Below are 22,493 nucleotides of genomic sequence, written 5' to 3' on the forward strand. Positions count from 1 at the left end.
TTGAGCATTTTCATGGCTATATTGAGTGTCCCTTCCATGCTTCTCATCTCACTTTCCAAGTTTTTTGCGTCTCGAATAGTCTAGTAGCTTCTCGTGCAAGTCATCTATTGTTGGGAGCACAACATGGTCAACTAATGCACTAGTCTGTAGATACATCCATACGGTGTGAAGCAATATCCTCGTGGCCCATGATGAAGCCTTTTCTCCAGAGACGTCACTGCTCTGTTCCTTATCTCTTCCCGTCGTGCTAGTGTTGTTTTTCGAAAAGCCTCCGAGAGTTTGAGGGAAAGATGATGAACAAAGTTAACACCTCTCAAACTGGTTCGGGTTATCAGACGGTTCAGCACTGAAGATCTGGTTATTGCCGGTTCAATTGGATTGCTCTTGGATGGTATGTGGAGTATGCGTGTGTTGCATTATTTCCATTGGTTGATCTGATCGGTGGATTTAAGATCGCGAGTCCTTGGTTGAGTGTGTAGCTAGCTAAGAGAGAGTTGTAGAGAGAGAGAGAGAGAGAGAAGAAACCAATTGTATTGGTACGGTGACTCAAGTGTAGAGTCATCGTTGTTCTTAGTGCATTGTCGAAAGTTTATCCGGCCCAGTGAGTATAGGTGCTTCTCCAGTTTGGAGGAGTGAGATGATAAATTTAGAACTTGACTGTCTCTTCTCCCTCTATAATATTAAGGCTGGGCAAATAATCCGAAACCGAAAAATCGAACCGAACCCGATCCGAAAAAGTAGCACCGAACCCGAATCGAAATTGATTAAATATCTGAACGGGTTCAAAATTTTGGTATTTAAAGAACCGAAACCGAACCCGATCCGAACCGAAGTATTTTGGGTACCCGAATGTATCCGAAATAAATTTATATACTTAAACATATACATTATTTTTATATATAATGTATATTAAAATATTAAAAATATATAAGATATCTTTAAGTTTTCTAAAGTACTCAAAAATATATGCAAATAGTCAAAATTAAATGTTTAAAATAGCTAAAGTATACTGAAAATACCAAAAATAGTTAAATATCTATTGATTATTTATCCAAATATTCAAAGAAAACCAATTTATATGTTAAATTAAGGTATTTTAACATATATGTTATGAAAATTTATATGTAATATATTATCTTTTTTATAGATTTTGAAAATTTAAAGTATATAATGAATTTTATAAATTTAAAAACATTTTAAATGGGTTATCCAAACCCGAACCGAACCCACAAAGATCCGAACCGAACCCGAACCGAAATTTAGAAATATCCGAATGGGACTGAAATCTTTGACCCCGAAAATCCAAACCCGAATGAACTGAACTGAAACCCGAATGGGTACCCGAACGCCCAGCTCTACTCTATATCGCTGTACTAAACTTTTGTCCTTTCCATAAAGCCGCGTAGGTCAGAGAACGGACTAGATTAATCAACACTGCAAACATCTGGCAACACTGAGATTTTTCTGAATATTTTGACCTATTCTGAGTTGTTTTTATTTTTTAAGATTTTGTTCAAACGTCTCTCTCATTCCTTGAGCCACAGATTCTTCATCTGTTGACTCAAACTTAATAGCAGACTGTGGAAGGAAGAAAGCTTTTCTTAGTTTCATGAGACAGCTGAAGCTTTCTTTAGTTTCAAGAGACAGTCCACAATTAATGTACCTCTAATAGAATCTTAACAAGGTCTCTTCAGGTGTGGTGCAAGGGTTTAACAGCGTTGTGAATTCACAAAAGGAAGCGATTAGTTTATATATATATGTCCTTGCGTTTTATGTAACATCTGTTGTTTGCCACCAGGAATTATATGAATATACAATATCTGCCAAGATTGTTGTTATCCTCCATTCTGTATTATGTGATACAAGTTACGTTTAACTCTTACATGGATACTCATCATCAGGTTGCATAATGACTTCTTTTACATGGATGAAATAAAGTTGCAAATGACATCGGTCATTTGAGAATCATATTCAGGTCCTTCCATCTGGAAATGGCTAACGCCTTCGATGAGGTGTGTTTCTGTGCGTCCCGCTGCAGATTTCAGCTTCTTCTTGAGCTGGCTAACGCTAGTGAAGCCGTCTTTTGTTCCCATAACGAAGAGTTTGGGCTTAGGGGATGAGAGAACGGACTTGTGGTGCCGTCCAAATAGAACCGAGGCTAGTAGACCAAATGGGTATCCCAAGCTCACATATCCCACCACTTGCTCTACTTGCTCCACTGCTGATCCTGCAATTGGTGCACCTGCCATAGTCTCTCACTTCTTTATTTTTTTCCTTTTACAATATAAAGAAACTGACAAAAAAAAAGGAAAAGCAATAATAAATCTAAAACATACAGTAGTAACGAAAAGGAGAGAAACTATATAACAACTGATAAAAGGTACAAACACACACTACCCCAAAGTCATCCAGACAATATGTTCTAAGTCAAAAGAAAAAAAAAACAATGAAAAAAACTTCTTTGCACAGACGATTGTTCAATTCTTATGTAACTCCCTATAGATTTTTATCATCTATACTCAAACCTAAGACGAGATCTATCAAAATGTGGAGCAAATAGAAACAATGCTGATCTTCTTACTTTATGCAGACGATTGAACTTTCTTATTACATTCTCATGTATACTCTCTTCTAAATTCAAACCCAAGACGAGATCTATCCTACACATGCTTAACCTACACATCCCCATCAACTTAATCCATAACCAGATCGAGTTATCATATAAACACGAAACAGAACAGCAGATTCAACTCACTATAAAGACAAATCAAAGTCGAAACTGAACGCATAGAAACCTTACCGGCAGAAGAACCCACGAGTAAGATCCTATCAACCTCGAATTCCTGAGAAAGCCACCGACAAACGGCGATCACGTCCTTGACCTCAGCGAAGCCAGTAAGAGTAGCCCTTCCCGTGGACTTTCCAGCGCCTCTCGTGTCGAAAGTGACAGAGCAGAATCCCTTACAGGCCAAATCGGAAGCGATGCCCTTGAGCAAAGCTTGACAACCACCCATGAGCGAGAAGGGATGTACCAACACTATCACAAGATTTTTGTCATCGTCGTCGTCGGCGTCGGCGTCTCTGGGTTTGAAGATTCTCGTGTGAAGCTTCACCCCTTCCTCCGAATCAACTTTACACGACTCCACCGTGAAGTTTGACGACGACATTTTCGGTAAAAGATAGAAACCTTTTTTTTTTGGAGTTAAATCGGGATTATATTCCGACAGGAGTTTGGAAGCGACATTTTCCGACAAGACGAGAGACAAAGAACGCGTCTGCCCATATTTACAGAGATCTTGGTATACACTGGTTTTGTTTAGGCTAATATGGCCCAATAAAGCCCATTTTTAGAGATGCTTTGATTATTTTAAGGGCCTTTCTTTTGTTAAGTAAACTAGTCTAACCTAGTGGTTTTCTGTTCCTAATTAAATTAGCCTAATTATCTGCCATGGTTTAATTTATTGAGACAAACACTCTAATTCGCTTTTATTCTGTTTTTTATAGTTTTCAATTTCTTAATTTCTCCTTGTTTTAAGTTTATCTTCTTAAAATAACTGATTAACTATAAATGGGTCTCCGATAATATTCAGCAAACCAAATCATTGGGATGGAAAATCGAGATCTCTATCGGATTTCAGTTCGGTTTATTCCGGTTTTTTTTACAAGAAAATCTACTCTAGTAGGAATTTACCAGATCAGAAAACCAAATCGAAAGTACAGAATATATATATAACATAGTTGAAGGAGAACTCCTTTGCACCACATACAATCTTATTCGCCATTGTATTTTGTTTATTCGGGTTTCAATTTTTTGGATTCATGAATTTCAGCTCTATTCAGATATTATAAAAGATCAGATCGGATTCAGTTCGGATTTAGTTGGATTCGTTGGGGTTTAACTACATGTCCAAGATCCAATTGAACCCAAAATAGTTTCGGTTTTGATATTAATCGGGTTATCGGTTCCAAAATATCGATTTGTACTTGATTAAATTCAATATATATCCAATAATTTCAATAAATTTTTTACATGACTTTCTTAAACTATATTGTTTTCCTTTAAAATAATTATGGGAGACTCATCTATCAACAATAGAAGACTCTATTTTGAACTATACGTAACAACATCAGATATAGCATGACAAACCAAAGTTTTGTTTGAAAGAAAATCATACATAATAAAAATTAACAGCTAACAACCCTCCAAACCTAAGAAATAATATTTAAACTTTTTTTAAAACATTGTTTAAATTTGAGAACCAAACTTATTCATAACTAAATTTCAAATGCAATTGTCAAAATATAAAATATTAATATTAACCAAATACCAAAGATTTATATTATCAAAATTGAAATACATTTGAAATTTGTTTAGAAACATGGATAACAATATAAAAAATTTGAGAACCAAACTTATTCATAACTAAATTTCAAATGCAATTGTCAAAATATAAAATATTAATATTAACCAAATACCAAAGATTTATATTATCAAAATTGAAATACATTTGAAATTTGTTTAGAAACATGGATAACAATATAAAAGGAGTATAATGTTTATTGGAAACATGATATTATATTAAGAAAAAAAAGTAACGGTTTAAGTTATTAAGAAAAATTATAAGTCTATTATATTATGAGAAATTATCTAGGGGAATTTGTCAAGTATGATTCAAAACTTGATTTTAAATGAAAAAAAGTATGACCAAACTTCAATCAAATGCAAAAATATAACCAAACTTCAATCAAATGTAAAGCTAACCCAAAAACCTTTTGAAATTACAATCAATACCTTTGACCAAACAAAAAAAAACAAGATTCATTTTTATGAATATAACCCTGGAAAGTCTTATGTGTTTAGTCTTCTAGTCTTATGTGTCTAGAAATTCTTCTCGTATATTAGATTTTAAAAATAATTTATAAATTTTATAAGAAAATATTTTGTTGAAGGAAAAATTGAAATCATATAATTATAAATATTTATAAATGATATAAATTAAGATATAATAAAATTGAAATGTTTTCAATATAGGTGAGTGAATGTAGTGAGTCATGGTATTATTTGGTTTATGGTTTGATAACATATGTTATAATATTGTATGTATTCCTAGGGTTAGATTTTGGAAGCTTAACATTTTTTTTTGAAAAATAAAATTTGACTTATATGCATTTAGTTTTGTATATTAAATACTTTCGAATTGAATTTAAGTTTCATGAAATGTTTGTTTCTATTTAATTAGTTATTTGCGCTCAGAATTTATATTTTGGGTCTATGCGACTTTCAAGAAATCTTCTTGTGTTTTTTGTGTTAGAAAACTTTCATGAAGTCTTCCAAGTCAAAAATATTTAATATAATTGAAAACTTTTGTCTTATTATACAAAGAAAATTTACACATATTTCTCTTCCTCTCAAATAACTGCAACAAAAATGTAATATTTTCACTCTAAAACTCCCTAACATCTCTTTAATATCTTTGAAAACACTAAACTTTATATTAATTTCTCATTTTTATCTCATGTCTTTCTCATTAATGTATCTTGTTTTTGTAGTTTTTAATCACATCTTCCACTTATTTAAAGGTAAATCTATAAATTTTGTATATGTATTTTTGTGTGTTCTTTAAGGTAGATCTATCTCATTTTCCACTTATTTTCTCTTTTTAAAGCCATTTGAACATGTTTGGATTTGCAGATTTTTCAGATATGTGATTTGATATGCATGTTTTCCAGATCTGGAACAGATTTTGGTAGACTTCGGGGAAGTCTTCTAAAATAGTCTTCTGAGATATTCTTCTGACATAGTCTTCCGACTTCATAGAAGATTTTCTTGAAGTCTTCTGCATAGTCTTCTCCTATGTCTTCTATTTCATAACAGATCTGAGCATTTTGGTAAGTCGTTATGTCTGATTTTTTCTTCATTTGGTAACTTTTTGTTGCATAAAGCTCTTACATTTTTCTCAAACTAAAACTCTCCAACCTCTCTATAATCTATTTAAATTTGAAAACACCAAACTTTATATAAATTTCTCATTTTTTGCCTCCTGTTTTTCTTACTAATTTATCTTGTTTTTGCAGATTTTTTAGCACATGGTTCTCATCTTCTACTTTTTTAGAGGTAGATCTTATTTTTTGGATTTGCAGGATTTTTAGATTTGAGTCAGATTTTGGAAGACTTCTAAGAATTTTTATCAGAAGTCTTCTAATATATAATGCGCTAGAATGATGTATAAAATTAAAAGCTCTTGGATTCAGATACCAACTGACAAAACAAAAGTATCTGTAATAACCGATACTGCACCATTTATCGTTAAATTCTAAGAATACTCGTTGTCTTAGCATTCTTAAGTTTGTTGAATTCTTAGAAAAAACTCAGAAATAAAGATTCAAGAGCTTGTTTAAAACCAAATCTCTAAAGTTATCTTAATTAGATCAATAATCAAAATCTGTGTATTTTTACGAATCAAGAACTCACTATTTATACTAATAAGAAAAGACCTGAGTCCTTAAGGATTATGCTCTAATCTTTTATTCTAAAGTCTTTGATCATTATTTTCTAAATATTAAGAATACTAATGTTTATCTAGAACAAGAATAAAAAGAAAATTAGAAAATTAAAGCCCAATAGAAATAGGATGTTATGCTGCATCACACTCCAAGAGTGTGAAACTTATCAAATTCATATTCATCTGTTTGCAGAGGCGGACCCAGTAAGCTATATATGGTGTCTTATGACACCACAAAAATCATTAAATATTTTAAATTGCACCTAAATAACAAAAAAATCTCTTAGCATATTTGGTAAAATGGGTGTATTGAACCCAGTAAACCTGAGTTCGAGACCCTATATTGTCATTTTTAAAAAATTTGAACCCACTGAAAATTTCAGCTGGGACCGCCACTGTCTGTTTGTGTAGTCCATATAATATAGATATCTAAGTTCTTTTATGAGAAATCTGGCGCTAACTGATATATTCTTATAAAATTAGTCGGTTGGAACTCGATCCGCATAGATTCTGAATTATTTTAAAAAAAAATTCTATTAAAAGGTTTAAATATTTTATGTATACGCATGTAAATATAAGTCTAGGATCTCTTCACCTTGTAAACGAGATTTGACCTCCACTGGTTTAATAGTGTACGTGAGTACAATAATATTTCCAATGTATTTTATTATTTTATTCTAAAATGAGATTAATATCTAATTTAGAGAAACATATAAATATACTAAAGTAGTTTTATCTTTAAATGTTATTAGAGAAGAAAATATAAAAAATGGGTGGAAATGATTTACTAAGTATTATTGTTTGATAATATAAATACAAATACATGGCTAGTACAAAGCTTAATGGGAAGAAAAAAACACTAAAGCAAGACTAAGGTTGATCATAGTGATTAGGTAGAGAACAAGGCGCCATAAATATCTAAGAACACTTGGATAATAACACTGTGGTGTTGAAGAGAGTTCAACGATAGAAAGCACTGAAGAAGCTGTTGCAGCTCAGCCGCTGCAAAGATCTGTCTCTCAACGATCATTTCCACCATTGACGTCCTGAAATCCTTATACGGATCATGTGACTTCTTCACCACCGCAAAACTCTCCCCCTTGGAGTAGTCCGAGGAGAAGCTTCTCGAAGAAAAGTGTGTATCTCTGTCGTCACTTTCTTTTTCTTCCTCGCTACAAGACCAGCACCAAGACCCACTTGACGTAAAACTAGTGGCAAAATGAGGATCGGAACCAAACTGAGATGATCTCTGCTTCCTCTTTGTCTTCATCTTCTTCCTTATATCTCTAAAGGAACGGCTTCCTTCGTAGAAAGGGTTTGAAGGGAACGCATACGGCTTAGGTTTGTGACTCTTCACGTGTGGAGCTTTGGTAAGGAAGAACCTCTCGGAAGAGGTGGTGTGACTTGCAACAGCAGAAGTGTCAACGACGTCGTGTAAATCTCGTGATCGGCAAGAGCTTAGAGTATGTTAATGTAGTGAGGGCAGAGAAACTAGTGCAGAAAGTAAAATAGACACAAAGTTTGTTAACGGGGTTCGTTTCCTACATTCCCGGGACCTCGTCCAGATTTCATTGACTTAGAACAAGGAGCAACCTACAATTGCTATATGGTACAACACACACGAGTGTCTACCACTCTTTTCTAAAGAGCAATCTACAAAGATTAGGAATAAAGCACGCATGCATGAATCCCATCCGGCTCACCGGAGCACACTGTCTTCTACAGCTGCAATCTTCAGAGACCTCTTCAATGAAACCTCCTTTGTTAAACTCCCCCTGAGTCTAGGCTTCAATCTTCCACTTCACGGAAGTACTTCACCAAGTACGTCAGCACCTAACGCACACCAATGACACCAAGCTTGATCACCCAAGCACACACGAAGCTACCCACGAGCTCCACACACGATGGCTAACTCCACCACACAAAGCGCTAACACCAACGCCACCGAACTAAGTCAACATCAGACTCCATCGACAACTACTACAGACACTGCTTCGACACCAAGCAGATACACCAATATACAATGAGATCCTCTCTCTCTTCAATGAGGTCTTTATTTCTCATAAGGCACGTCTCTCCTTATATAGCAGACCAGAACTTGCTATCCACGTCTTTAACTTAATCTCCAAGTCTTCTACTTGCTCTCCAAGTCTTTCCAATACACATAAGGTAACTTTCCATTTACCTTAATGGAAAACTTCATCTTCAAGTAAACTCCTTTTTGCTTTATGGAAAACGTCCATATGTCTTCAAGCACATATCATCTTTCCTTTTCTAACTCAGGAAGCCCACGATCATCCATAAACCCGAACTCTCATTCAGCTCCATCTTCATGCCACACGCCTGTAGTACCTCCTGTAATACTTCACGAACTAATACAGAACATCTCAGGAATTTGCATCTTCAATCTCCCCCTTTTTGACTATGCATGTGCACTCATCATAACTGGTTTGAAAACCACGTCTTCAATCTCCCCTATGAGTCACATCATGGTCAAAAACCAATTCGAAGATCAGCACCTTCCAAATCTATGAAGAAATCCCATTACGCCATCTTCATCAATCTTCAATCAAACTTTGTTCTACTTCCTGAACAAGTTTCTGTCCTCACTCTGATCTACTCGAAACTAAGTCGTTAACTCTATCGAGCCCCGCTCTGATACCAATTGTTAATGTAGTGAGGGCAGAGAAACTAGTGCAGAAAGTAAAATAGACACAAAGTTTGTTAACGGGGTTCGTTTCCTACATCCCCGGGACCTCGTCCAGATTTCATTGACTTAGAACAAGGAGCAACCTACAATTGCTATATGGTACAACACACACGAGTGTCTACCACTCTTTTCTAAAGAGCAATCTACAAAGATTAGGAATAAAGCACGCATGCATGAATCCCATCCGGCTCACCGGAGCACACTGTCTTCTACAGCTGCAATCTTCAGAGACCTCTTCAATGAAACCTCCTTTGTTAAACTCCCCCTGAGTCTAGGCTTCAATCTTCCACTTCACGGAAGTACTTCACCAAGTACGTCAGCACCTAACGCACACCAATGACACCAAGCTTGATCACCCAAGCACACACGAAGCTACCCACAAGCTCCACACACGATGGCTAACTCCACCACACAAAGCGCTAACACCAACGCCACCGAACTAAGTCAACATCAGACTCCATCGACAACTACTACAGACACTGCTTCGACACCAAGCAGATACACCAATATACAATGAGATCCTCTCTCTCTTCAATGAGGTCTTTATTTCTCATAAGGCACGTCTCTCCTTATATAGCAGACCAGAACTTGCTATCCACGTCTTTAACTTAATCTCCAAGTCTTCTACTTGCTCTCCAAGTCTTTCCAATACACATAAGGTAACTTTCCATTTACCTTAATGGAAAACTTCATCTTCAAGTAAACTCCTTTTTGCTTTATGGAAAACGTCCATATGTCTTCAAGCACATATCATCTTTCCTTTTCTAACTCAGGAAGCCCACGATCATCCATAAACCCGAACTCTCATTCAGCTCCATCTTCATGCCACACGCCTGTAGTACCTCCTGTAATACTTCACGAACTAATACAGAACATCTCAGGAATTTGCATCTTCAGAGTAGACCGGACTATGCTTGGAACCCTGAGTCTCATTCTTTTGTCCATGTTAGAGCAACATTATTGGTAGGACTCAAATTTGAGTCCTTAGGTTATTATATTAGTATTTGTGGTGTTAAGAGACAAGTGCAAGGACAATACAAAATGTTTAGATTATTGGTAGGACTTTTATTGAGTCCTTAGGTTTAGAACAGCACTTTTGTTTAAACCATCTTATTGTAAATACTTACAGGACATGTGATATAAGTCGTCGGCATTTGTTCATGGTTAACAAAAACAGAGCATATAGTGCAGTCCCAACACCCACGAATTTGTGGGTTTTTGCTAACACAGTTGGCTTTCTTTAGCAAATCTGATTCCCATATTCTGTCATAGGGATCATCCGGATACCTGCAATCAACACAACTCATTAAGAAAATGACATTAAGTCATATTTATTAAGAAAACACATTAAGTCACTATTATAAATGCAATTATCAATTTTTTCATAAGAAACTATCTTTGTGAGTGTATACTGACCTCACAGGATCTTCAGTCTCTGCACCAAAGTTTATCCGAGCAGCAACACTGAGATGAAACTTGTCTTCAACCCCAGTGAGATACATCGAACCATAGAGGAGGTGATCATCAGGTGTCCAGTTAAGTCCATGTTCGTCGGTGAATGGCTCTGTACCTCCACAATCCAAGCTCACAAAACCTGCCCTTATCAACAACAGACAGAAAGTTTCGATCTTTATGTTGGAATTGACTTCAGTTCCCATAAAGACTCCATCTTTTTCAAAACCCACAAAAACGAGAATCTTTACTAAGAAAACATCAAAAAGTAGTCAAAAACAGACAATTACCTGCGGATTGAGATGATGAAGAAGTGAAGAGACAAGTGGAAACTAACAGACACGACAAAAGGAGCGAGATTCTCATCTTCTCCTGCTCGGACAGAACACTTTGCAACGGTTTAACATAAACTGGAAAGAAGAAAAAAAGTGAGTGTGATCTTTAGAGAAAAAATGAAAGTACCCAGAAACAGAACCTGTCTAGCAAGTCCCCATCCACCTGTGTTAGCAAAAACCCACAAATTTAGATAATTGTCGAGATATGGGGAAGCCCACAGGCCACAGATACACACACAAGTCTCATATACACATATGCCGAAGTAAGAAAAAGTTGTGTGATCAATCGCAATTCACATAAGACCAAGAGACATCATCATCAGCTTAAGTAAATAGCAGCTTATTCTACTCAGACCACATGAAATCGATAAACATAGAAACGCCACAAAGCTGAGACTCACTCACCAGAAATAATATCAACCACAAAGCAAATTCAATTGGAAAATCACATTATTTGATCAGAAATGAGGAGAAGCTAAGCTAATTATTATTGTGTACCTCTAAAGAAGGAGGTCTGGGAAACAGAGAATGATGATGACACTTTCTCTCGATTCCGCATCGGAACACCTCCTCCAATTCATTATTATGATGATGATCGCAAACAGAAGCGAACCCGGAAGGTAAACATGATCCATCTAGGAGGATGAGGAGGAGTATGGAGGAGACCCGGTAACTCATTAAATTCCGATCAAAGGAAAACCTCAAATCAACGGCGAAAGAGAGAGATCAAATTCGCCTCTGCAATCCCATGATACCAAGGTTACAACAGATGATTGAGATCATAAATAGGAGACTACAACAGAGGAAACAAAACCAGAGAAACGGATTCCATTCATCGTCGAGGAGAAGAGAAGAAGACGGAGTCGTCTAGATTTCAAGAAAGAGAAAGAGATGAGATGAAAAGGCAACACGTGTTTCGTAAGGACGTCTAATTTTGTTCCTTAACTAAGGACGTCCCAAACTATATCGACTCATTTTGATTTTCTTTTTGCGACTTTAAACCTAAGGACGCTCTAACATACGAGCGATAATGTTGCTCTTAGAGTATGTCGATGGAGAGAGTGAGAGAGACGAGGAAAATGAATATTAAAGAAGACTCGTGTATTAAAGGAGTGTATGCCATACGAGACTTGTGACTTGTGACTTCTGAGGTAAGGAGAGATAGATGATCTGTCACTTTTTTCTTTCTTGTTTTGGTATGCATATTTGTAATATTGTTGATGATTACTTTAATGATAACAACATTTTACTTACTCATTATGCAATGTCTGTTGTTTTTTTCTCTGTTGTCTTGAACTTCAAACTATTGGAATAGCTGACACCAAAAATATACTTTTGGTATTTTCCTTCTTGATCTTTTGTTTCTGTTTTTATTTTGTGTATGTACGTTTTATCATTCTTTTCTTGTTTTTAAACTAATAAAATATATTTTAATTTGAAAATTTTGACAGAAACTGTGTGTTTGTAATACTTGTCATCTAGCAGAAGTCACCTTTTATCTTTACGAATTCCCTACCATCATGGAATTTTCTATGTTTTCGTAATATGTAAAGAGCAGAATGATTATCTCTCTAGTTTTCATGTTTTTCTTGTATATTTTCTTATTTGTATTTTTATTACTACATTATTGTTCTTTTTTTGTTCTGTTAAAGTGTTTTTTTTTTTGAATATAATGTTAAATTTATTCAAAGAAAAAGCTTTTGTACATCATGTGTGTAACGTTTGTGTTTTAAACTGAAATAGATAAACTTTTCCTAAAACATATTATGCTTGAGAAGCAAACCAGAGCTGCAAAAGAGCTCCGAGCCTGTTGTTTCCAGTACTCGTTCTGTTAAAGTTCACTGTTAATACATTTTATGATTTTTGTCTGTGTGTGATAAATTCTTTTTAAAGGGGAAAATGTATATAATACATTTGATGGTTTTGCATTCTATTTGGTATAGCAGAGTGTTCCAAGCAAATCGTAGATGATAAACTTATGGTGATGAGTTAGTTCCAATGTGCTTGCGATGTCTGTTGTGTGAGTAGGAATGTAGTGTTGACTCTACCTATCTAAATATTAGTTGTGTTGGATAAAATTTTGAAATCTTTTTCTTTTTTCTGTCACAAAATTTTAAAATCTTGAATCTATAAATTGGTTACAAGATGTGTCCTTTATATGCTAACAAAATGGTTACAAGATGTATCTTTCTATACTGAAAATGATTGCAAGATGTATTTTTTTTTTGGTTTCTTGATTGGTTGGAACTCAACATTGACATCTAAATGTTGATTCGTTTTAAATTTAACTTTTAAATTCGGCTTAACAGAATTTCAAATTTGCAAGGGAAAAAAAAAACGAGTCAGCTCGTAGGCCCATTATTCAGCACATGTGCATGGGCTTTAGGCCCAGCATGACAACCCTACCGGTAACGAAGTTACTATTACGCCAAACGGCGACGTTTCGAGCTTAGGAGAAATTAGCTTAGAACCAAGTTCCCCCACGAAGCACCTCGTCGTCGTCCTGAGGAGCTTGAACCAGAAAATAAGCCATGAACAGTGAAGCACCGATGGAGATCGATGATTCAGGCGATGTTCTCGATCTCACTAGCTGCCAGCTCCACAGTCTCGACGGAGTCGAATTACCGCCGACGCTAACCGAGCTCGACCTTACGGCGAACCGCCTATCGGAATTGGACTCGAGGATCGCTCACCTCTCTGCGCTCAAGAAGCTTTCTCTTCGCCAAAACCTAATCGAAGATTCCGCCGTCGAGCCTCTCTCTCGCTGGGACGCCTTGTCCGATCTCGAGGTGATGATTGATTCCTCACTCTCTGATTCTGTGAATCTTATGATTGCTTTGTAAATGGTGAATAAATGTTCTGAGATTGATTGATCTTCATTATAATATGCAGGAGCTGATTCTCAGAGATAACAAGCTAGCAAAAGTACCAGATATAAGCATATTCTCAAAGCTTTTGGTGTTTGATGTATCGTTCAACGAAATCACTTCGTTGGAAGGATTATCAAAGGCCTCTAGCACATTGAAGGAACTCTATGTGTCTAAGAATGAGGTCAACAAGATTATGGAGATTGAACATTTGCATGACTTGCAGATTCTTGAGCTGGGGTCTAATAGATTGCGGGTTTGTAGTTTGTCCCCTCCTTTGTTGTTTTACAATGCTTCAGAAATTTGAATATGAATTTCTTTTGAGGTTTATTCAGGTAATGGAGAATATGGAGAATTTGACAAAGTTAGAGGAACTGTGGCTTGGAAGAAACCGTATCAAAGTTGTGAACTTGTGTGGGCTCAATTGTATTAGAAAGATTAGCTTGCAGAGCAATCGGTTGACCTCTATGAAAGGATTTGAGGTGTGTGTGTTGTTTTTACCTCTATGCAGATACTCTTACACCATCATTTTTATTAAATCTGATGCATTGAAAAAATATGTTCCCAGGACTGTGTTGCTCTTGAAGAGTTATATTTGAGCCATAATGGTATCTCAAAAATGGAAGGGTTGAGTGCATTGGTTAACCTGCGGGTATTGGACGTGTCGAACAACAAGCTCACATCAGTTGATGACATTCAGAGCCTCACAAAGTATTTCACTTTTCCCTTGCTTCAGACCCTTTTTTTTTTGTCTTTTGGTGATTTTTCTTTGTTCTTTACATCCTGTCTTTTACCTTAATCTGTAGGCTGGAAGATTTATGGCTTAATGACAACCAGATAGAATCACTTGAAGCAATCACAGAAGCTGTTGCAGGCTCTAAAGATAAGCTTACCACTATCTACCTCGAAAATAACCCTTGTGTAAGTCGAGTTCTTTCAGTCACTTGTGTCATGCATTATTATTATAGGATTTTATAACTTTGGTGATACGCATATGATCCCATACCCATAGCTATCTAGATAAATCTTCTACTGCATTAAGGAACATAAGTTGAAGTGGTCTTCTGCATCTGTCTTTTTGTTTATTTGGTTGAGACCCAGTATCTTGTTTAGATTAGTAGTTTCTCTTGCTGGGAAGTTGTGAAAAGGTACCAATTCACTTTGGATAAATTTTGGCTTATATCTAGTTCAAGTATATTCATTTTTGGTGTTGTCTATCTCGTCTCTTCTCAGGCCAAGTCTTCTGTTTACGTTGCTGTGCTCAGACAAATCTTCCCAAACGTGGAGCAAATAGACTCTAACTTATTTGCTTAAGAAGTTGGATATTCGTCTTGTGCTCGTTTTTAGAGAGCCTGCTTCCTCATGGTTTAGACTTCAGAGCATGGGCATTGAAACATACATGTCTCTCCTGTTGATCATAAAGAAGTGAAAACGAACAAATGAAACCGTTCAAGTTGAGCGATATTTTATCAAAACGGTTATAGTGTTCGCTTGCAAGCAAAATCAATACTTGTGTTTTGGTCTGTAAGCGGTAGTATCTAGACCTTGTTTGTAAAAGGGAACCCCCGGTTGTCTTTGTCATTCTTCTCTCTTTTTTTTTTTGTTGTTGTTTCGTGTGATTGTTTAAAGGCACTTTGTATGTACTTCCATTCCTACTTACTAGTGTGAAGTTGATGAAGAGAACAAACTCCTAAAAATGTATAGCTTTGATAGCAGTTCAATGGTGCTAAACCGATTTGAACCGAGAATGCCTAAGTTAACATAGTTGATTGACGAGACGGAGACCTTATTAAAACCGAGAATACCGGTCTGCAAAGTCAACTGCGGTTTGGGTTGGTTTGGTTGCGACAATAAAAGACGGAGAGCTTTATTAGATGAGAGTGTAGGGAACTAACACTTGACATGTGTTCAATTCTCAGTATGGATATTTTTCAGTTTAGCTTTGTGGTGTTCAATCAGAGACTTGCTAGTCATCTCATTTCTACTTAAGAAATGAGTATACTTTTGTTTTCTCGGTAACGTTTGTTGATTTATTTTCAGGTATGAAAGTATGATTCATGAGTTTGATCCTTAGTTTCAACTACAGAGTCGCTCAGGTTCCCTCTCTTTTTTGTATCCAGGATATAGTTAGTTTTTTTGCTGCGTGGGCTAGTTCTCTTATTTTCTCTTCTTATTGTTTATTTCAGTTCTTGTAGATGAATGGAATTGGTTTGATGATCGTACCTGGTAATTTTCGGATCGGGTTATATTCAATAGTATTTTTTTACTTATTTTGTTGTCTCTTTTGACTTTAGGTATCCTCTTGGCCGTGTGATTGAAGGACTGGGTTAACAGTGACTGCTGGAACCATCTGGTGGTGAGTGTAGTTTCACTGAAAACAGCAATAGTTTGATATACACGTATGGGTAGTTTGAAAGTTTTAACATTTTGCATCTGTCTGCCACAGTGTCTTGAATTCACTAAAATATTCCTCTGTCAGTAGAGACTATTTGTGTCTTCACTGCACCTGTATTTTCAGCTTTTGCATCATGGGCAACTTACCTTTTGACCAAGGTTTTTCTTTTGCCTAACATTATCTCTCTGGTGAATTCAAGTACCGGTTGGTCCAACAGTATTTATTTGCATTTTAACAGGAAGTTAAGGGCTCCGGTGCAGGACTATCAGCTTCAACTACTGCTCTTTTGGCCATGGTATGTTATACCATTCGTATTCGTGGAATCTTTCTTCAAGTGATGTTTCGGATTTGCTCTGAACAACAAATTAAGTTCATAGAAAATCATGGTTATGTCTTCTAATATTATGCTCTTGCTTGGTTTTCTAATGCCATTTATTTAGCATTGGTGCATCGTTTAGTTGAATTTGCTACAAAGTCTGTTCATCCGATTTCTTTAAAAATACAAATGCTAACACTTTCAAACGCATACCTTTGTTTTTATTTTTGTAGATTCATTGTGTTTGGGCAGCTGCAGAAGCATACACAGCTCCATCAATAGTATTGACATCTCAATCGCACGATGGCCTACATGTCTTTGATGAATTCAGAGAGTCTTATGCGTGGTTAAGCCATAATACTGACGTGGATGACAAAGTAACTTTTTGACAACAATAACAAGTCCCTTCGTAGATCCTAGGAAGACTGCTTCGTTAAATGTATAGGCTGTCTTTGATATATGAAGTTGCCTGTGTTTGGTTTGCGAAAACAAAATCATATAGGTGTGGCATCATGGTGGGACTATGGTTATCAAAGGACAGCTATGGCTAACAGAACTGTTGTTGTCGACAACAACACCTGGAACAATACTCACATTGCAACTGTTGGCACTGCACTGTCATCTCCAGAAAAGGCGGCATGGGAAATATTCAACTCCTTTGATGTGAAATACGTTCTTGTCGTCTTTGGTGGTATGTTTTTCTGGTTCGTGACATTGTTATCTTTGTGTATTATCTCTCAAGTATATTCTCTGATTTGAAAATCATTACATCAGGTGTTATTGGTTACTCAAGTGATGATATTAACAAGTTTCTGTGGATGGTGCGTGTTGGAGGTGGCGTACTTTTAATTTTTTTTTTGCCTAGCAACAAGCTGTGATGGCTCAATGGTTTTAAAGACTTCGAATATGTACTTGGTTACCTCTTAATTTCTTTTCAAAAGAGAGATGGGCAATACCGAATTGATTCTGAGGCCACACCAACAATGTTGAACTGCCTTATGTACAAACTCTCTTACTAGAGGTACGAAGGATTCTTGTAAGTGTAAGCCTTGAACGGTGACTACAAGAGTCAATCTTTTATGTTTTACGTTCCAGGTTTGTAGAGACGGATGGCAAAGGTTATGATCGGGTCAGGCGGACAGAGATTGGGAAGAAAAATTTCAAGCTCACACATTTCGAAGAGGTGAGTTTTTAATTTCTTTACCACAGACGGATAATTGATGCATTGATTCCACGTAGATTTTTGGGTAAATGCCACTGCTTTTTTCATCAGGTTTCCACGAGTCACCATTGAATGGTTCGGATATACAAGCTGAAACCTCAAAAGAACAGGATTCTTGGTAGAGCAAAGAAGCTGAAACTGGTAAGTAAGCACCTGAAAATAATTTTAGAAAATAATTTAGAATCCTCCTTATTTACTTATTGATGTTGGACCTATTTTAGTTAGCAAGTCCGTATCAGTTGCGTTTCGACTTTAGTAGCTACACTGAGACGACAAGGCAGCTGACAGGATAGCAAAGGAAACTATCACTTTTGTGTATAATGTTCCTAGGAATTATATTCTGTTGTGCCATTTTGTGTAAGGTCTGATAAAACAGTGTATGAATTACAAGGAGGTGAATGAAAGTTGAAGTTGAGACGACATATGTTAACTTTAGCTTTTGTTGTGTTCCAGAAAACAAGCTCTGGATTGAGCTCAAAATCAGCGAAGAAAAATCCGTGGATGTAGAAATCCTAGAATCTTCGTTGTTGGATGGTGAGTTATATTAACTCTTAGATCTCAAGTTGTTGCAGACGTAGTCAAGTACTTTCTTGTTGTAGGGGTTCGTAAAAAGTTTTGTAAACCTTATTTGGATTTGTTAAGGAAATTCGAAATAGCATCATTTTGTTAAGCTATCATATTATCATCTATTTTCATCCAAACAACGCTCAAACTCTTTCACGTGAAGCTCTTCACTCTACTGCATTGATCTTGTTAGTCTTGATCTTGAGCACCCTATATATAAAAATTGGTCTCTTAATATCTGTCGCGATACTTCACATTTTCGACGCCATGACTGCATTTAGCTTGGGAGAGTGTATCAGTTAACCAATCTGAGACGATTTTCATATTTTAAATCATTTGAAAATATGAAGATGCTACTAGTGGAATTTGTTATATAAATGGAGTCTGTGACTCTATATGTTATTTCTTAGATTTTCTTACCACAACTTGGTTTTACGTACTTATGTGAGTTGTCCTATTGAGCCTGAAGTTGATGTTAAAAAATGTTCTCTTTGGTATTTGAAATAAACAATGTTTACGCTGTCTTGAAGTAGTATATCTATATTTATAATATGGTTGTTGAGCTTTAAAAAATAGAGAATCGGTTATATAATTTATGTTAGTATATATGGAATTATATTGCGCAGGTATATAATATATGCTTTGCTCACTCACGATAGGGATGCATTATCTTTTCTTATTAGCACCAAAATGTCAAAATTAGGCATAATTTTATATGATTTGCAAAATTTTGCCAACTAATATTAATATTCACTTACAAAAGTGATTTCGCCTATCACCAAATCATTGTACGCAACCACTTCAATAGTTTACTGTTTTGTATAAAAAGTTTCTAAAAAAACAATACATGTATAAGATACAATGATGATCAGATTACCCGTTCGTACTATATTATGATCCGTAAAACATTGAATAATATACACAAGAAAGATTATTTACTAGTACTCTAGACTCTGTAGAACATATCTTGAAATATAGTACATAGATATGGATTTCACTAGATGGAGAACATAATTATATAAGTTATAGAAAATAGCAAGTTTTCTAAAAGCAGAACAATTATACTAGTGGAGATGGCAAGGTCTTTTCATAGAGTACTCTATTTTGCTAGTTGTTCTATTCTGGTGCGGTTACTCAGACAACCTTAAGTTTGAATAATATAATAGACTTTTATTGTCAAAAATAAAAGAACAAATATACTATTGGATCTTATATTTCTAGAACTGAAAGTCAGAACCAAATGATATTTAAATAATTTAAAATATTATTTACATGTCGAAATATCTGGAAAACAAATTATTTTTATCCAAAGTATTTTCGATTATCTGAACTATCTAAACTGTTATCTGAAAACCCCCCAAAAATATGATACTTAATCTGAAAACTTAATTTTGTTAATCCAAATTAACTGAAACCAACTAGAACTAATGAGAATTGATATTACCTTCATATATAAGCTGATTCCTAACTTTATTATCCAACTGAATAAAAAATCGAAATAACCGAACCGATTTTTTAAAATATCCTAAAAGATTTTAAATTTCTAGAATCGAAGATCTAAAAAACCAAAAAATTAACTAAACCGAAACCAAACCAAAAATCAAATGCCAAAAGCTAAACTGAAGCGTAGATACGTACGTGGACCTGTGTAAACAAGCATGCTTCAGAGTTATTAGAAGGACATGGCTCCAAGCGAAAAGCACGTCTCTTTGAAGATAAAAGTCATGATACTGCAATATAAGTTTAAATATTTTTACGTAGTTTAGAAATAAGTCAAATGCTTAAAAGCCTAGAAAATGCCAATAGCATAAAAATGCTGTTAAATATTTTAGCTTTTGTTTCTTTCACCAAGTAAATGCTTATCGTCAAAAGAAAATAACTTAACATTATTATCAGTTACTTTGGGTATTATTTGACAACATATGTACACACATACACAGAAATTGCTTTGGATGCTACTTCTTAAACTAATTTTCACATCACATCTTTACCTAAAACTAATAACTTTGTATTATACTCATTTAAAATAATTTATGGATGTATTAAACAATGCATATTAAATAAACTTGAAAGTTTCTTAATATATATGAAATGTAGCAACACACCATTTTTTTGTAAATAGGAGGAAGTATATGACTAACAAATATATCTAAAAAGTCAAACCTATGCAGCCACTAAAAGTCAAACCTTTGTAAATGGAAATAAATGTCAACCGCAACTGATCTCGGGATAGCATCATCAATGATGCATAATATGTATCCAGAGACATGTTCGGGTGTTTGAGAGCAAGACAAGATTAAGTGAAAGACAGCTTTCCACTCCTAATTGAATGACAGATTTATATGTTACTAAAAAGAATGACAGATTTATTGAGACAAATTCAAATCCATGTAACAAATAACAATGACTCGAACTCTCGAAGAAACAAAATAAAACATACAACGACTCTTCATTGATAACCAAATATATATTCTCTCTGTTTCACAATGTAAGTAGTTTAGACTAAAAGTACAAATATTTTAAAAATTATTACTTTTTAAAAATAATATTTAATTAATAAGTTTAGCCAATTAAAAAAAACCGACATTATTTGATTGGCCAAAACATATTCAATAAATGTAAAAGTTACCTAAATATGTGAAAATTATTTATATTTTAAAACAATTTTTTTTTTAAAACTACTTAAAATATGAAACAGAGGAAGTATATAAGGTAGTTATTGCTGACAACAAAACTTCTATTGTCTTTTCATCTACCTCTAACGTGGATTAGACTCTAAATTCTATGTTTTCTTCGTTTATCTTCTTATTGTTGGTGCAAGCTTAGATCAACAAATTCTGAATAGTATATCATGAAGAGGGGGTCCTAGGAAAGATAAATATATGTTTGGAGTAACAAAAGCTACGTGAACGATCTTGAATTTAGAATTTAATGAGAGAGGTTGTATATCTTAAAATAATGATAATTGTTACTGAGAAAATCAATGATATTTTTGTATACTTATACATATATATAATATAAGGATCTCAATTTTAAAATCTTTCATTAGAGGTGAGGTGCTCTGATGATGATATATGTTAAGGATATCGATTAATTACATTTCACCAAGTATAAAACACATAGGTAATTTAGAAAATAAAGTATATAGTTAAAAGTTATATATGTTAAGAATATCGATAACATTTCACCAAGTATAAGTAGCACATAGGTAATTTATAAAATAAAGTATACATTCAAAAATTACTTAAACTAAAGGTTTGATTGTTGACATAAAAAAACTAAAGATGTATTCAATTTAACATTTGATGTGATTTGATTTTTAATGGAGTTTTAGATGATTTTAATAAGTTGCAGAGATTTATGTGATTTTTGTTAAACTACTTTAGAATATCACTTAAAACAATGAGATTTGAGTTTTATTATTTTTAACTAAGAAACTCTACCCAAACACCCTAAAATCACCTCAAAACTTAAAAATTCCACAACTTAAAATATTTTCACGAACATTAGATTTTAGAGTACTTTACGAAATGTCAAGTTCAATAACAGTGGATTTTAAATGAATTTTTAAAATTCATGTTTGAATAACAGTAGATTTGTCATTTTAATACAAATCACCTGAAACTCTCGGTTGAATACACCCCCTAAAAGTTTGATTGAGGGTTGATTAAATGTTTACACAGGAAGTAAATTTTTATGTAAAGAATAATAAAAACTACTAAACCCAATAAAAATAAAGTTGCATAGAATAATAATTTTTTTCTATAGATACTCCATCCAACTACTTATATTTTGAACAAACAATTTTTTCTTAAACTACTTATTGTTACATTTACATTTATTATGATGTCGATTATAGGAAGTCTTGCTCACCAAGATTTACTTGTACTTGGTCTTCAAGCTAAACCCTCTCATTGTATCACTATATAAGGAGTTCATTATTCATGGAATAAGACACACCAATTCCTCTCTTCTCTTCTCTTCTATTCTTTACTCAAAACACGTTATCAGCACGAAGCTCTACCAAGCCAATAGTGAACTATGTCAAAGTTTACTAGTCTTGAATTTGAAGTTCTTGATATCACTGGAAACAATTACTTGGCTTGGCATTAGATGCCGAATTTTCCCT

At 34.7% G+C, this 22,493-nt stretch overlaps 5 protein-coding genes across 9 annotated transcripts; 2 read left to right on the forward strand and 3 right to left on the reverse strand.

Moving 5' to 3' along the window:
• Nucleotides 1-1,819: 1,819 nt before the first annotated feature.
• On the reverse strand, nt 1,820-3,278 carry LOC108825595 (uncharacterized). The gene is made up of 2 exons (XM_018598923.2): nt 2,801-3,278; nt 1,820-2,242 (listed from the first exon to the last, which is right to left on the reverse strand). The coding sequence occupies exons 1-2, from the start codon at nt 3,165-3,167 to the stop codon at nt 1,920-1,922; spliced, it is 690 nt and encodes a 229-aa protein (XP_018454425.1). The 5' UTR covers nt 3,168-3,278; the 3' UTR covers nt 1,820-1,919.
• Nucleotides 3,279-7,273: 3,995 nt separating this feature from the next.
• LOC108840509 (transcription repressor OFP8) lies at nt 7,274-10,158 on the reverse strand. The gene is made up of 3 exons (XM_018613335.2): nt 10,118-10,158; nt 9,504-9,515; nt 7,274-7,960 (listed from the first exon to the last, which is right to left on the reverse strand). Exons 1-3 carry the CDS (start codon nt 10,156-10,158, stop codon nt 7,393-7,395), a joined length of 621 nt encoding a protein of 206 aa, XP_018468837.1. The 3' UTR covers nt 7,274-7,392.
• Nucleotides 10,159-10,232: 74 nt separating this feature from the next.
• LOC130498625 (uncharacterized) lies at nt 10,233-11,973 on the reverse strand. Of its 5 annotated transcripts, none has more exons than XM_056992129.1 (5): nt 11,499-11,973; nt 11,128-11,163; nt 10,956-11,037; nt 10,630-10,882; nt 10,233-10,500 (listed from the first exon to the last, which is right to left on the reverse strand). In XM_056992129.1, the coding sequence occupies exons 1-5, from the start codon at nt 11,676-11,678 to the stop codon at nt 10,314-10,316; spliced, it is 738 nt and encodes a 245-aa protein (XP_056848109.1). In that variant the 5' UTR covers nt 11,679-11,973; the 3' UTR covers nt 10,233-10,313. The 5 variants fall into 5 exon arrangements, with proteins under 5 accessions (XP_056848109.1, XP_056848111.1, XP_056848121.1 ...); XM_056992131.1 differs by having other exon boundaries at nt 10,630-10,812; nt 10,956-11,053; XM_056992141.1 differs by having other exon boundaries at nt 10,630-10,812; nt 11,499-11,688.
• A 1,483-nt stretch (nt 11,974-13,456) lies between these two features.
• On the forward strand, nt 13,457-15,554 carry LOC108843435 (protein phosphatase 1 regulatory inhibitor subunit PPP1R7 homolog). Its single transcript, XM_018616625.2, has 6 exons — nt 13,457-13,789; nt 13,893-14,123; nt 14,203-14,349; nt 14,436-14,578; nt 14,674-14,788; nt 15,101-15,554. Exons 1-6 carry the CDS (start codon nt 13,532-13,534, stop codon nt 15,179-15,181), a joined length of 975 nt encoding a protein of 324 aa, XP_018472127.1. The 5' UTR covers nt 13,457-13,531; the 3' UTR covers nt 15,182-15,554.
• A 714-nt stretch (nt 15,555-16,268) lies between these two features.
• LOC108836733 (dolichyl-diphosphooligosaccharide--protein glycosyltransferase subunit STT3A) lies at nt 16,269-18,093 on the forward strand. The gene is made up of 9 exons (XM_018609849.2): nt 16,269-16,272; nt 16,386-16,450; nt 16,501-16,557; nt 16,812-16,955; nt 17,044-17,269; nt 17,353-17,417; nt 17,520-17,578; nt 17,674-17,761; nt 18,022-18,093. Exons 1-9 carry the CDS (start codon nt 16,269-16,271, stop codon nt 18,091-18,093), a joined length of 780 nt encoding a protein of 259 aa, XP_018465351.2.
• The last annotated feature ends 4,400 nt before the right edge of the window (nt 18,094-22,493 follow it).

This window comes from Raphanus sativus, chromosome 2 (assembly GCF_000801105.2).
Source record: "Raphanus sativus cultivar WK10039 chromosome 2, ASM80110v3, whole genome shotgun sequence".
Classification (NCBI taxonomy): domain Eukaryota; kingdom Viridiplantae; phylum Streptophyta; class Magnoliopsida; order Brassicales; family Brassicaceae; genus Raphanus; species Raphanus sativus.

What these genes read in the sequence shown, in the direction of transcription:
- LOC108836733 (XM_018609849.2), top strand. An exon ending in ATACTGACGTGGATGACAAA is followed by an intron (nt 16,956 to 17,043) that starts GTAACTTTTTGA and finishes TGATATATGAAG; the next exon opens with TTGCCTGTGTTTGGTTTGCG. An exon ending in AGCTCACACATTTCGAAGAG is followed by an intron (nt 17,762 to 18,021) that starts GTGAGTTTTTAA and finishes GACCTATTTTAG; the next exon opens with TTAGCAAGTCCGTATCAGTT.
- LOC108840509 (XM_018613335.2), bottom strand. Translation starts at nt 10,158, where the DNA reads ATGGACAAAAGAATGAGACTCAGGGTTCCAAGCATAGTCCG.
- LOC130498625 (XM_056992129.1), bottom strand. Translation starts at nt 11,678, where the DNA reads ATGAGTTACCGGGTCTCCTCCATACTCCTCCTCATCCTCCTAGATGGA. An exon ending in CCAGACCTCCTTCTTTAGAG is followed by an intron (nt 11,164 to 11,498) that starts GTACACAATAAT and finishes TTGCTAACACAG; the next exon opens with GTGGATGGGGACTTGCTAGA. An exon ending in TTCATCATCTCAATCCGCAG is followed by an intron (nt 10,883 to 10,955) that starts GTAATTGTCTGT and finishes GTTTTGAAAAAG; the next exon opens with ATGGAGTCTTTATGGGAACT.
- LOC108843435 (XM_018616625.2), top strand. Translation starts at nt 13,532, where the DNA reads ATGAACAGTGAAGCACCGATGGAGATCGATGATTCAGGCGATGTTCTC. An exon ending in ACGCCTTGTCCGATCTCGAG is followed by an intron (nt 13,790 to 13,892) that starts GTGATGATTGAT and finishes TATAATATGCAG; the next exon opens with GAGCTGATTCTCAGAGATAA. An exon ending in CCTCTATGAAAGGATTTGAG is followed by an intron (nt 14,350 to 14,435) that starts GTGTGTGTGTTG and finishes ATATGTTCCCAG; the next exon opens with GACTGTGTTGCTCTTGAAGA.
- LOC108825595 (XM_018598923.2), bottom strand. Translation starts at nt 3,167, where the DNA reads ATGTCGTCGTCAAACTTCACGGTGGAGTCGTGTAAAGTTGATTCGGAG. An exon ending in ACTCGTGGGTTCTTCTGCCG is followed by an intron (nt 2,243 to 2,800) that starts GTAAGGTTTCTA and finishes AGACTATGGCAG; the next exon opens with GTGCACCAATTGCAGGATCA.